Genomic DNA, 13388 nt, shown 5'->3' with positions numbered 1-13388 from the left:
CTATCGATTATTCATATGATTTTGCAATGCACCCCAACTGGTTTTTGAACACATTCTGAGTTCTGAATGAACCATAAGTTGATTTTTGAGTAAGCACATAGTGTCATGACGTCTCTGCCTACATCTCCATCTACATCCATACTCCGCAAGCCACCTGATGGTGTGTGGAGGAGGGTACCCTGAGTACCTCTATCGGTTCTCCCTTCTATTCCAGTCTCGTATTGTACGTGGAAAGAAGGATTGTCGGTATGCTTCTGTGTGGGCTCTAATCTCTCTGATTTTATCCTCATGGTCTCTTCGCGAGATATACGTAGGAGGGAGCAATATCCTGCTTGACTCTTCGGTGAAGGTATGTTCTCGAAACTTTAACAAAAGCCCGTACCTAGCTACTGAGCGTCTCTCCTGCAGAGTCTTCCACTGGAGTTTATCTATCATCTCCGTAACGCTTTCGCGATTACTAAATGATCCTGTAACGAAGCGCGCTGCTCTCCGTTGGATCTTCTCTATCTCTTCTATCAACCCTATCTGGTGCGGATCCCACACTGCTGAGCAGTATTCAAGCAGTGGGCGAACAAGCGTACTATAACCTACTTCCTTTGTTGTCGGATTGCATTTCCTTAGGATTGCCAGGGGAATCCCCATCACATCTAGAAATAAAAGACTTTCCTGCAGACAAAAGGGGATGCGGTTATACAAACTGAGTCAAATAAACCTGAACTGGTGACTGCCAATTGCTGTTTGTTAATATGCTTTATTGGGTGTGCAAATTATGTGTTGTTATAATTATTAGCAAAATTCATAGATTCAGACTACCAGAGTGGAGAGAAACAGCTAACAGGAATAACAGGTAAGAAAGATCACATATTATCTTCTCAGTGTATCCAAGAAAATGAAATTTTGACAGAAAATTTTTGCCGATCACTAGCCCATTTTACAGCTCCTGGTCAGCAGCCGCTTAGGTTCTAGTCTCAGAAGAGTGCAGAAAACACGTGGTACAAACACATGATAATGCCTAACCGGAGACTAAATGGTGCATACCTGAACTGGTGATTCTGGCAGGGTTAGTGAAAGTAACCAGAGAATAAGTTTTGCTAATGGCAGGAATAGTTACAGAACTCATGATGACAAGATTTTTTCTTAGAATGAGAAAGGGGAAGAAACAGGGACATCACAAAAGCTATATATGGAAGAATATAACAATTCCAAGTTCATATAATAATTTTGTTCTACTACTTTTCAATCTCATGCTTGAGAAACTAGAGCATAAGAATGAGACATTAAACAATTTCCTAACATAAAACTTTTTGTTTATAGTAGGCCTAATAGACATATGTTACTGGTATTTCGTGAATTATAATCAGTTGTATTGTTTATGTAAATGAGGTACATAAAAATGACCATTTTTGCTTATTTGGCATGTGTTACAATTGCTGAAGTATCAGAAAGGCCTATTTAGTTTTATCTAGCAGACAAGTGGCAAAATAGACATAATCAAATCAAGAAACCACACCAGTCTTGGATACTATTTGTATTAACGGCTTTTTCAGTATTGGACAATGACATTTTGATTTTTCATGCAGCAAAATGTTTGACGAACTTTGATGAGGTAATAGATTCTTTTGCAGAAAGGAAAGCACTCCGTGTAAAGCTGCAGCAAAATTAGAGAGAAAAAAAAGTTGAGACCTAAGGATTGAAGAAATGTGTACTGTGTTGCTTGTCTCTCATCTTTACTGGTTTTATGCATCGAATATTTAATTTTATGTCACACAAAAGACAAAGTTATTAGCTAATAGGCAATAAAGAGTGCAAATGTACTGAAGAGTTCTTATTCTGCTGGTCACAAATAATCTCACCCAGTATTAATTGAGAGGTTTTTAAGGGTGGTAGGATGTGAAACAGGTCAACTGGGAGCAGGAGAGGCACCATACGAGACTTTATATTCCACTGTCCAGAATATAGGTTTCATGGCTACCATTACAAAATCTACAGGTCTGAATTCCACAGAGCGAAATAGAGTGATGTGCGATAGAAGAATGTTGTATGAATGTCTTACATTTCCCCCAACACATAGGTTTTATACATCAAACTCTCCAGAAATATGTGCAATACAAAATGAAAGTATTTCTGAAAAACCGATTTAAAAAAAAAAATTTGACCTTCTATCTCAAATGCTTGAGAAGGAGGCATGAAATATCATAGGTCTGGTGCTGAGTATACTGCTGCATCCATTATCTATTAGCTACCACAAGAATTAAAATATCTTAGCAGTAATCCAAGCACTTTCAAATCAAAACTGAGGAGTTTCCTCATGAGTCACTGCTTGTATTCTGTCAAGGGGTTCCTTGAAAAATGAAGCTGATTTCTTGTTCTGTTGTTGATTGTGTTTATATAAACTTGTGGCTTGTCTTTTTTTGAGTCCATAAACATTTTATTTTATCTTTTATTACATTTATGTTGTAATGTCATGTACCGACTCATTCCACAGCCTTCGAGACTTTGGCCTCAATTTGGTCCAATGGAACTAGATGTGTAAGATAAAATAAATATAACAAATTTCTCTGTTATTATCTTCATGGAAGTTCAGCACTGGGATACCATCAAATACGGATAGATATTGCATTTCAAGAACAAATAAGGTCTTTGGTACCTATTGTTTACATTTCTTGGTACTCCAGGGCAGTTTAATTGTTTCGCAAAGCCTCCTTTAGCTGTTCCAAACGGTTCAAATGGCTCTGAGCACTATGGGACTTAACTGCTGAGGTCATCAGTCCCCTAGAACTTAGAACTACTTAAACCTAACCAACCTAAGGACAACACATACATCCATGCCCGAGGCAGGATTTGAACCTGCGACCGTAGCAATCGTGCGGCTCCCAACTGTAGCGCCTAGAACCTCTCGGCCACTCCGGCCGGCTCTCTAGCTGTTTGCCTGTGGCTTGTGCTGTACTGAGCTGATCGTAATTTACTGTACAAGATATGGCATCAATCCTGGGATGGGGAGGGGGATTATAAGTGACTACATTTTCTGCTTCTCTTATCTGTCTTATGTTTGTAAACTGACTAATGGGCTCTAGTTGGTGAAATTGTCGGGGAGAGCAACATTCCTTGAGTTTCTTAAAAGTGACCGTACTTGGTTTATGGTCCGGATAGACTACAAATGGTCTGGCTTCTACATAAGAATGGAATTGCTGCACAGGTCCATGGATGGCCAGCAGCTCTCGGTTGTATGCTCTCCAATTGGTTTGTGCCTACATCAAGTTTCTGGTAGGAGAAATGTAAATGTTTCCAACACTTCTCAACTTACTGATGGAGGGCTGCCCCAATAGCCTGCTTGCTAGCATCTACCACTACTGCTAACGGTGCATTAGAGACTGGGTGAGACACGAGAACTGCTTTTTGTAAGTGGGTGTACTGCATCTCTGGTGTCCACAACAGGATGTCTTGTCTTGTGGTGTTGTTACCTGTCACTGCTGTTTTCAGTGGTGCCTGTATCTCTGCTGCTCCCAGCAGGTGTCAGCAATAGAAGTTAATGATCCCCAGGAATCTGCTGAAAATTTGTTGGGTGTCAAACACTGCACGGAGGTGCGTCTTGTGCAATGCAGCTGTCTTGGAAAACATCAAAATATCATCTAAATAGATGAAACAGAAATTATGTCACTGTAGCACTTCATCTACAAAACACTGCATATACTAGGAAGCCTATTTTAGACAAAGATGCATGTGTAGATAATCATGAAATCCAAAAGGGGTTATCACTGTGGCCTTGAGGATGTCTTCTTCTACCACAAGAATCTGGTTATAAGCCTCTTTAGAATCAATCACACTAAAAATTGTGGTTCCAACTAATCCCTAATGTTAGGGACAGGGTAGCGCCTTTAAAGGATGGTAATCTCTGTAGGATCTCCAGGTGCTGCCTTTCTTTTTACCAGAAGTAATGATGATCCCCTTAGGCTGTATGATCTGCATATTAAACCTCTTTGTAACATTTCCTCAAATTCCACAAAAAGTGACAATCTCTGTGGCTGTTAAGAGACTGGTTGGCCGGGTGTTGTCTTAATATGATGCAATGTGGTATGCACTAATTTACCTATGTGGGTGATAACTTTCTGTCTGGCCTCTCGCATAACAGAATTACAGGCTGAGGTGATGGTGTTAGTAGTACTTTTGCCTTTATTACCTGTGACCACGTCACTATCCATCTCGATCTGTGCCATACACAGGTTTATTTTCAGTCATTGGTGGTGACTGAAACCCAATCCCAAAATTGACTAAATGACATTTGCTAACATGAATCTCCATTTCAACCATCGACTGAGACCCAAGTCAACTATTACTTCACATTCATCATTAGTTGTAATGGCAAGTTGTTGGCTACAGTAAGGTGAAGAGGCACACCCACTGACACAGTTCATTCTGTCTGTATGGTAGTGTAGTTGTATTTGAATCACTGTGTGCGTGGCCATTGTCGATTTGTCACTTATCACTGAGCCAATATTGAGCGCAGCCTCTTAGTTAATTTTGGTTATGTCATCAACTGTGCATCCACAACTTGATGGCTCCATTTGTGATTCGGCACTGCTGTGGAATAGAGTGGCCTACAGCAGACCACTGATAACATTTGGGATGCACACGGAGTTGTGCACCTTGTGGCCTGACCACCAAAATGCCTGTGGTACCAGCACGCTGGGTATTGTTGTTTACCCCGTGTTGCTTGGCCACCCATTTGCTTCTGCTGGCGGAATGAGTGACTGCTTCAACACTTTGCCTGGTGTGAGTCTGCTTCTTGACTGCCAGTGCCAATAACTACTTCTGAAGTGTGTTCACCTGACACTGCATGCATTGGAGCTGTTTGATAATGTTCGTTTGCTGCTCATGTCATATAGCAGCAGTCTCACCTGAGCTGATGTCATTAATTGCTTGCATCACCACTGAGTTGTTTACCTGTTCCATCAAAGAATGAAGTTTGTCTGCTACTGACAATAAAGGATTAATGTAACTTTTCTGAAATGTTGCCATTGCTGTCATAACTGGTTATGATAGCTGACTTAGCCAAACAGGTCATAATATTGCATCCAACACTGCTTCTTTCTCGATGATGTTTCTTAGGTAGCGCCAGAATTCTGACAGTGTTCTATCGCTGATAAGTTCAAACTGGAATACTTGCTGTGTGTGTTAGTCCATTGTTTTGCACATCTGGTTGACTAAGGTGTCCCTCAAGTGGAGGAAATTGATGTTGCGAGGGTGGGTTTAATATAATGTCTGAAACCACTGTCACTGCTTGGGCATTGAAGTTGTTAACTACCATAGTGAATTTTGTGTGAACACTAGTAACATTGTTTTGTGCGAACGCAAAGTCTAACAGTGCAAATAACACATTTGGTTTTTGGTATGCAAATTGTTTGTCATATTTGCAGTCTGTTTCACTGCTTGCTGGAACAACGTAATGTCAACTTATGTTGCAATCTAAGTTAGGTGATCATTAATCTGCTTTTTCAGGTCTTCCTGTGGTTATAAAAGCCGCTTTTCCATTTTAATCCATTTAAAGTTGAGATGTGAAGTCACTGTTTGACTTCGGACATTGACTGTCATTTTATGTTCCTCTGTATTCCATAGGTCACCAATTTATAGGATTCTTCCCTAAAACAAGCAGTAATAATTTCATAATGCACATGTAACCTAATAAACTGATTTTATTCTCATGATTATGAAACAAGAAACTGCCAGAAACTAAAAAACAAAAAGAAAATATAACATCAGCAAAGTTAGGTCGGTAGAAGAATAACATATACAATTTTAATCATTATCCAGAGTTGATACTTATCACAGTTCCTTGCAAGAGACATCATTCTGAAGGACGAAACACCCTGTGGGATGATCTCTGATCGCGGACAAGTTTTCCGGTAATTGCACATTGTGCTATCACCCACAGAATAGCTGCCTACTACACACAGACAAATGACCTCACAGAACACTTTAATAAGACATGAGCAAATATGATCTCCATATATCTTGATGTCGAACAAAGAGACTAGGATACTACACTGCCTGTTGAGACAATTGTATACAATGCAGCAAAGCTAGACACTACAGGATTCACACTGTTCTTTCTGCTCCTAGCGAGGCCAAAATGACAATAGATACATTGTTCCCATTACAACCAGAAGATAGTCTGGACGACTACACGAAACACCTCATCACCAGGACTGAAGAAGCAAGACAGTTGGCTCGCATATGGACCCTGGGTGCCCAAGAGATGGAACAAGAGCACTATAATGTCAAGCACTGGTCAGTGAGAAACAGATCAGGAGACTTGATAAGGATTTTTACGCCTGTGCAGAAAATGGAACTATCAGAAATGTTACTTAAGTGCTACTTTGGGCCATTTCATGTACTTTGTCTCTTGTCAGATCTCACACACAACTTTGAGGATTATGATCCTTCATCAAGACGATAAAAGCACAGACGTGGCCAATGTACTCTGTATGTAACCCTATTACAGTACTGAGGTGCAGATCTATGATGGGAGCTTCTTGTTCAAGGAAACTAATGACCCGTTCGACGATCCCAGAGGTTCAATGGGAGGGGCTACCTTCAATGCTCATCATAGAGCAGAGGATGTGACGAGTATCCTCCTGCAGTACAGAGGACCCTTGACATCATCTAGATCTAAGGTGCTATTGTTGGCTCCAATGAGAAAGAACTCCTGAAATAGCAATGCCACAAAGTGCGCAACAAACCTTAAGGGGAGTGGTTAACATCACTGGTTGATGTGCTGTGGGTCAACAGTTCAAACTGCATCACCATAAAATATTTGCTGTTTAGTATTAATCATTTCTGTAAGGTTCTCAAAACTACTTCTGTTAGTAACAATGGAAAATCCAGGTTGGAATAACGAAAATATTATGAAAAGGATAGATTGCTGCTAACCATATAGTGGAAATGTTGAGTCACAGATAGGCACAACAAGAAGACTTCTAAACAAACAAACAAACAAACAAACAAACACACACACACACACACACACACACACACACACACACACACACACATGCGCAACTCTCAACTTTAACAGATATGAACACTGCCTCTGGCTGCCAAGACAATGGTCACATGAGTAAGAGTTTCACGTGTGTGTGTGGGGGGGGAGGTAGGTCTCATTCAGAAGAAGGCTTTTTGGCTGAATGTTTACTCGTTTAGCGGTCTTTTTGTTGTGGCTGCCTGCAACTCAATATTTCCTTGTGTTTGTAATAAGTGCACACTGTGGCTGAGTGAAAAGCACACAGCTTGGCCATATGCCTCTATTACACCCTCCCCCTCTGCCTTTTGAGATACTTGTTCACATTTAGTGACTTTTAATTGAAATAAAATGTCATATTTGCTGCCATATTCTCCAATCTCTGAGCCTCTTTGGTGTACGTGACAACACTTTTGACAGGAGTCACTTCGAGTGAAGTACAGTCTCTCTCCCCCCCCCCCCCCCCCCACTAAAAGTATTTTGAGTAACATAATAAAAATTAAATCTTCAATTCTGTAATCTACAGATGAGCAAACATCAATTAAATGAAACTGATTTTTTTCTCTAATAAGATGGTCTTTTTGTAGATGTTACACAAAACAGTGTCTTGTATTAAGAAGAGATGCAGAATGACAAATAAATTAATTAATAAATAAATAAAATAAAAACATTAATAAAAAAATACACAGAGAAAATTATAGGACCATTTCATAGAGCTATAATTTTCCTATTATTGAACATAAATGGCCACTCATACCACTTTCTAGGGAAGTTCAAAATTTTAATTTTGGTATTTGATTGCATGTGTGATCAACAAGAAACATTTACGTTATTGTTGTCCTTGGAAAGTATGGTACATTATCAACTGATCGCAGCTAGTGTGTCCTTGAATATGTCAAAAGGTGTAATACAGTTTTAAGACTGACAGGTATTTGGATAGCAAGATATGAGTATGCAGGTCCAGCCAATTGTTTCAGAAGGTCTGAGAGTTCCTAAATTGCCACTCTCCAGGTTAAGTGGATTGGTTTTGCATTGACAGTAAACAGTATCTTTTGCATATGGCCAACAAAATTTCAATATGGGACTTTTGCCACAATGTTTCATCAAGTAAAAAGTTTACACTACTTACAGTAACATTTTTACAATTGAGAAGCATATGGCCATGTTCTGCTTGTTGTTTTTCTAACATACATGCAGATTTGAAATTTGCATTAATGATATTTAGGCAGGTTCAATCTTCCATTACGTCACAACTGGTCTGTCACAAACAACATCAATCTATTGCAACATCCGGTATATAAAATAAAGAATCAACTAAATTATGCCAACATGATGTGTAAAATGAATACTTATAAAAGTAAACTGATTCTTACAAGAAATGTCTGACTCATCAGATAGCTATCTGGCAGGTATGTAGAGCCAAGCTGATAGATTGCAAGATACAAAAATCCCAGAGCACATCTCTTACGCCCCGCAGCCCAGCAGCTTGATAAATCTCCGGTCTCCTATTAAAGAAAAGAAAACAATATGACACTAATGAACAATCATGTTACTCCAATCTAAGTCAGAATGAACAATGATTTCTAAGAAGATCGTACAGAAAGGGTCAAACAATGCAATACAAATTAGTGCATGAGAGAGAATGAAAAGTTTGAACTCTTCATAATTTGCTACAATTATGTGGCATGAGTAATGCATCACATGCTGATGTACATGAATTGACTTTCTATTTTAACCATGCAACAACATTCCCAATTTGCAAAATAAAAGCTATTAATTTCTACACAGTTGTATCACATTTCACTAAAGAATAGTTTACGCAGTGTCATGCTCCATAATTATGTTCTTTACTGCACTAGAATGTACACATTATTTAGAGATCAGATACCACAAAACTGAAAAAAGACACATTAGGTTTTGATTTCTTATCTATTTAAATTCATCACTAGTTAACTAAATCAAGGTGGAGAGATGGATCATAGTTAAAATGAAAGATGGTGCTAGGCAAGAAATGATCCTTAAACATTTGAGTGGTTTAAAGGACACCACAGGAAAAACTAAATTTGCACATGTGTACAAGAATTGAAACCACATTATTCCCAATTATAATTCCTGTTGGGTATGCCACTTTACTCTGGAGCCAAAGAGAGATGGTAACTATCCAGACTGAACGTTTCATTTATATTAAATATTACTGAAGGAAGTACACAGACTATCCACTTGGCATTTGACAAACAAAGATGCTGGAAACTAATATAGTTGCCACCCTGGAAATAGACTGAGTCTACAAATAATTAGTCACGACAGCAACATGCACAACAGTTATGCAACAAATAATACTGTTATGTAACCTCAAAAAACACTACCAAAATTGCTTTAATGAACAAAAGTTACAGTCGCACATTATAAATCAGATGCAGGATGGATGTAAAAGCAAACTGAATTTAGCTACAATTTGAAGCCAAGCAACAGATTTTTTACAGTTATTGATATGTTTGCATACAAGCACAGCGACAGAAAATACAAAATTCAAAGATAACACATGAATACAGTTTGTAGCCAAAGAAAAGTGGGCACTACAAATGTAAATAGTTTGCACAAAGTAAATCATATAATGTGCAAAATAATTAAAAATAAAATAAACATAGCCCATTTTCAGAACATCTACATCTACATCTACATCCATACTCCGCAAGCCACCTGACGGTGTGTGGCAGAGGGTACCCTGAGTACCTCTATCGGTTCTCCCGTCTATTCCAGTCTCGTATTGTACGTGGAAAGAAGAATTGTCGGTATGCTTCTGTGTGGGCTCTAATCTCTCTGATTTTATCCTCATGGTCTCTTCGCGAGATATACGTAGGAGGGAGCAATATACTGCTTGACTCTTCGGTGAAGGTATGTTCTCGAAACTTTAACAAAAGCCCGTACCTAGCTACTGAGCGGCTCTCCTGCAGAGTCTTCCACTGGAGTTTATCTATAATCTCCATAACGCTTTCGCGATTACTAAATGATCCTGTAATGAAGCGCAATGGCCCTGCATATTATGCATCAACAGACCACATACATACATGGAGAGAGAGTCTTGGACAACAATGTCAACTTGTAACGCCCCTTCTAGCTACAATGCAGTCCTCTCCATCATATAAGTTATCATAGTGGTGCATATACCATTCTCACAGACAGGTTTCCACCTTAGTTCCCTTTGTTGCTAAAACAGACAAAATGGAGGAAACGCTGGAAATATGAGTCGCAAGCAAGAAATGTGTGAATCGTGGTTGTCCTATTGGAAGAAAACATCTCTCTGACACTGTGGTATCAGCAACACAATGCGGTGGATGGTGTTCTGATACACCCTATGAGTGTACAGAAATGATGATGGGCCATTGCCTCATGTATTTCAGTAGCTGCCTCTCTTCCGGTCAGTACCATGCTACCATCACAAATTACTGTCTGTCATGTCAAGATAGAGCATGCTCTCATCACTAAACATTCCACCAACTGTCTCTCTTACAACATCAAAGGTACATTGTAAAATGATTAAATGTGAGAGAGGGCTTATGAGGGACCACATTCATTTGTAGCCCAACTTCCTGGAAATTCCCAATGAATATAGGTGGCACTCTGTAAGATACATTTCACCACTTTATGCTGCAGTCACTGTATAAACAGCAACAGCTGTTTATCCAATGCAGTTACCCACATGTGAATCTGCATGGCACTATCAGCCAGAACCACAATCACAAGCTTGGAAATCTTTTTTGCACCACTAGTAGCAATAAATGATACACCTCTGGCACTTTGCATCCAATGTGGAGCACAATTTCCTGGGATGACTATGCAGGCAACAGCTGGTCCACAATAAAACTTTGCAGATACTCAGTTAAATGCACAAATTTTGATTGTGGGTGCCATCCGGAATGTCTATAGTGTTCCCTAACAAAGTATAAGACTCAAAACAACAAAAACACTTCAACAAATGAAATACAGTTTTTATTGGTTCTGTGCTTTCATGCTCAGTATGCAGTTCCTACTATGTCAACAGCATGGCTATCCGAAACATTATCTTTACTGCTCCAGGCAAACATTGTATTTCTACATCATGCTGGCTCTAGGTGCTCATTTTTCATTTTCCACTAGCGTAACAATAAGCAACTGAATTATCACAAATAAACACAGTAGATTTAAAATGGAGTGCCAGCCATTATTGATGGTCTTAACATGTTTACTGGTATTTGGGTATGCACAGGATCACAAGTTTAGGTAATTTACGTCTTCTTTGATAGTAACTACAGTTTTTCCTTTGTTACAGAATGATTATAAAATACCAAACCTCAACTGCTGTTAAATTAGTGTTGCTATCTACTTAAAATAAAGCTCTTATTAGATAAAACACTGTGGTTCTAATCATAGGAAAAGGCAGTCACTTGTTGCCATAGTCAGACAACTGATATCTCATTTGTCCCCAGCATTTGAATATATTCCTGGGCCATCTTAATAGGGTTGCTTGCACTACAGTATTACATTTCAAGCTTACTGACCATAGATTCACTTGGGATATTCACTGTTCAACTTCCATTTTAATGGAAGGAAACTGGAAAGTGCAAGCTGATAATCTGCAGTAACTATCAGTATTTGAAATGGGAGAGTTCATGTATTATAGTTAGTTCTGTATTTGCACAATTCACAAAAATGAAAGAACTATGACACCTAACTAATTAAGGAAACTTCTATAAAAGATAGTAGTTACTTTAAGAAAGTAGTCTTAACAGGAAACGTACAGTCACAATGAGTCCTACCATAATGAAACCTATGCACTGCTCAATAATCTGAATGGATATATGTTATTTACAGCCAAGGAATGAATAGTGATATCCAGAAGACATAAGATACCTCACAGCATTACAGTGGCTTGCTTTTATAATCCCTCCATGAACCATGGACCTTGCCATTGGTGGGGAGGCTTCCGTGCCTCAGCGATACAGATATCCGTACCGTAGGTGCAACCACAACGGAGGGGTATCTGTTGAGAGGCCAGACAAACATGTAGTTCCTGAAGAGGGGCAGCAGCCTTTTCAGTAGTTGCAGGGGCAACAGTCTGGATGATTGACTGATCTGGCCTTGTAACAATAACCAAAACGACCTTGCTGTGCTGGTACTGTGAACGGCTGAAAGCAAGGGGAACTACGGCCGTAATCTTTCCCGGGGGCATACAGCTTTACTGTATGATTAAATGATGATGGCGTCCTCTTGGGTAAAATATTCCGGAGGTAAAATAGTCCCCCATTCGGATCTCCGGGCGGGGACTACTCAAGAGGATGTCGTTATCAGGAGAAAGAAAACTGGCGTTCTACGGATCGGAGCGTGGAATGTCAGATCCCTTAATCAGGCAGGTCGGTTAGAAAATTTAAAAAGGGAAATGGATAGGTTAAAGTTAGATATAGTCGGAATTAGTGAAGTTCGATGGCAGGAGGAATAAGACTTTTGGTCAGGTGACTACAGGGTTATAAACACAAAATCATATATGGGTAATGCAGGAGTAGGTTTAATAATGAATAGGAAAATAGGAATGTGGGTAAGCTACTACAAACAGCATAGTGAATGCATTATTGTGGCCAAGATAGATACGAAGCCCATACCTACTACAGTAGTACAAGTTTATATGCCAACTAACTCTGCAGATGACGAAGAAATTGAAAAATGTATGATCAAATAAAAGAAATTATTCAGATAGTGAAGAGTGACGAAAATTTAATTGTCATGGGTGAGTGGAATTTGACAGTAGGAAAAGGGAGAGAAAGAAACGTAGTAGGTGAATATGGACTGGGGCAAAGAAATGAAAGAGAAAGCCGCCTGGTAGAATTTTGCACAGAGCACAACTTAATCATAGCTAACACTTGGTTCAAGAACCATAAAAGAAGGCTGTATACATGGAAGAAGCCTGGAGATACTGACAGGTTTCAGATAGATTATATAATGGTAAGACAGAGATTTAGGAACCAGGTTTTAAATTGTAAGACATTTCCAGGGGCAGATGTGGACTCTAACCACAATCTATTGGTTATGACCTGTAGATTAAAACTAAAGAAACTGCAAAAAGGTGGGAATTTAAGGAGATGGGACCTGAATAAACTAAAAGAACCAGAAGTTGTACAGAGTTTCAGAGAGAGCATAAGGGAGCAATTGACAGGAATGGGGGAAAGAAATACAATAGAAGAAGAATGGGTAGCTTTGAGGGATGAAGTAGTGAAGGCAGCACAGGATCAAGTAGGTAAAAAGACGAGGGCTAATAGAAATCCTTGGGTAATAGAAGAAATACTGAATTTAATTGATGAAAGGAGAAATATAAAAATGCAGTAAATGAAGCAGGCCAAAA

The 13388-nt window shown here is 39.2% G+C and overlaps 1 protein-coding gene across 1 annotated transcript in view; it reads right to left on the bottom strand.

The window, feature by feature from the left end:
• Positions 1-13388, bottom strand: part of LOC126299456 (lysophospholipid acyltransferase 5-like) — a 196914-nt gene that overhangs the window by 85542 nt on the left and 97984 nt on the right. Inside the window, exon 6 of the mRNA XM_049991373.1 lies at positions 8389-8520. Coding sequence (XP_049847330.1) covers positions 8389-8520 — 132 coding nt within the window. The remainder of the gene's footprint in view (positions 1-8388; positions 8521-13388) is intronic.

This window comes from Schistocerca gregaria, chromosome X, assembly GCF_023897955.1.
Source record: "Schistocerca gregaria isolate iqSchGreg1 chromosome X, iqSchGreg1.2, whole genome shotgun sequence".
Lineage (NCBI taxonomy): Eukaryota > Metazoa > Arthropoda > Insecta > Orthoptera > Acrididae > Schistocerca > Schistocerca gregaria.
The sequence above is the reverse complement of the archived record's forward strand: the minus strand, read 5'-3'. Positions and strand labels throughout refer to the sequence as shown.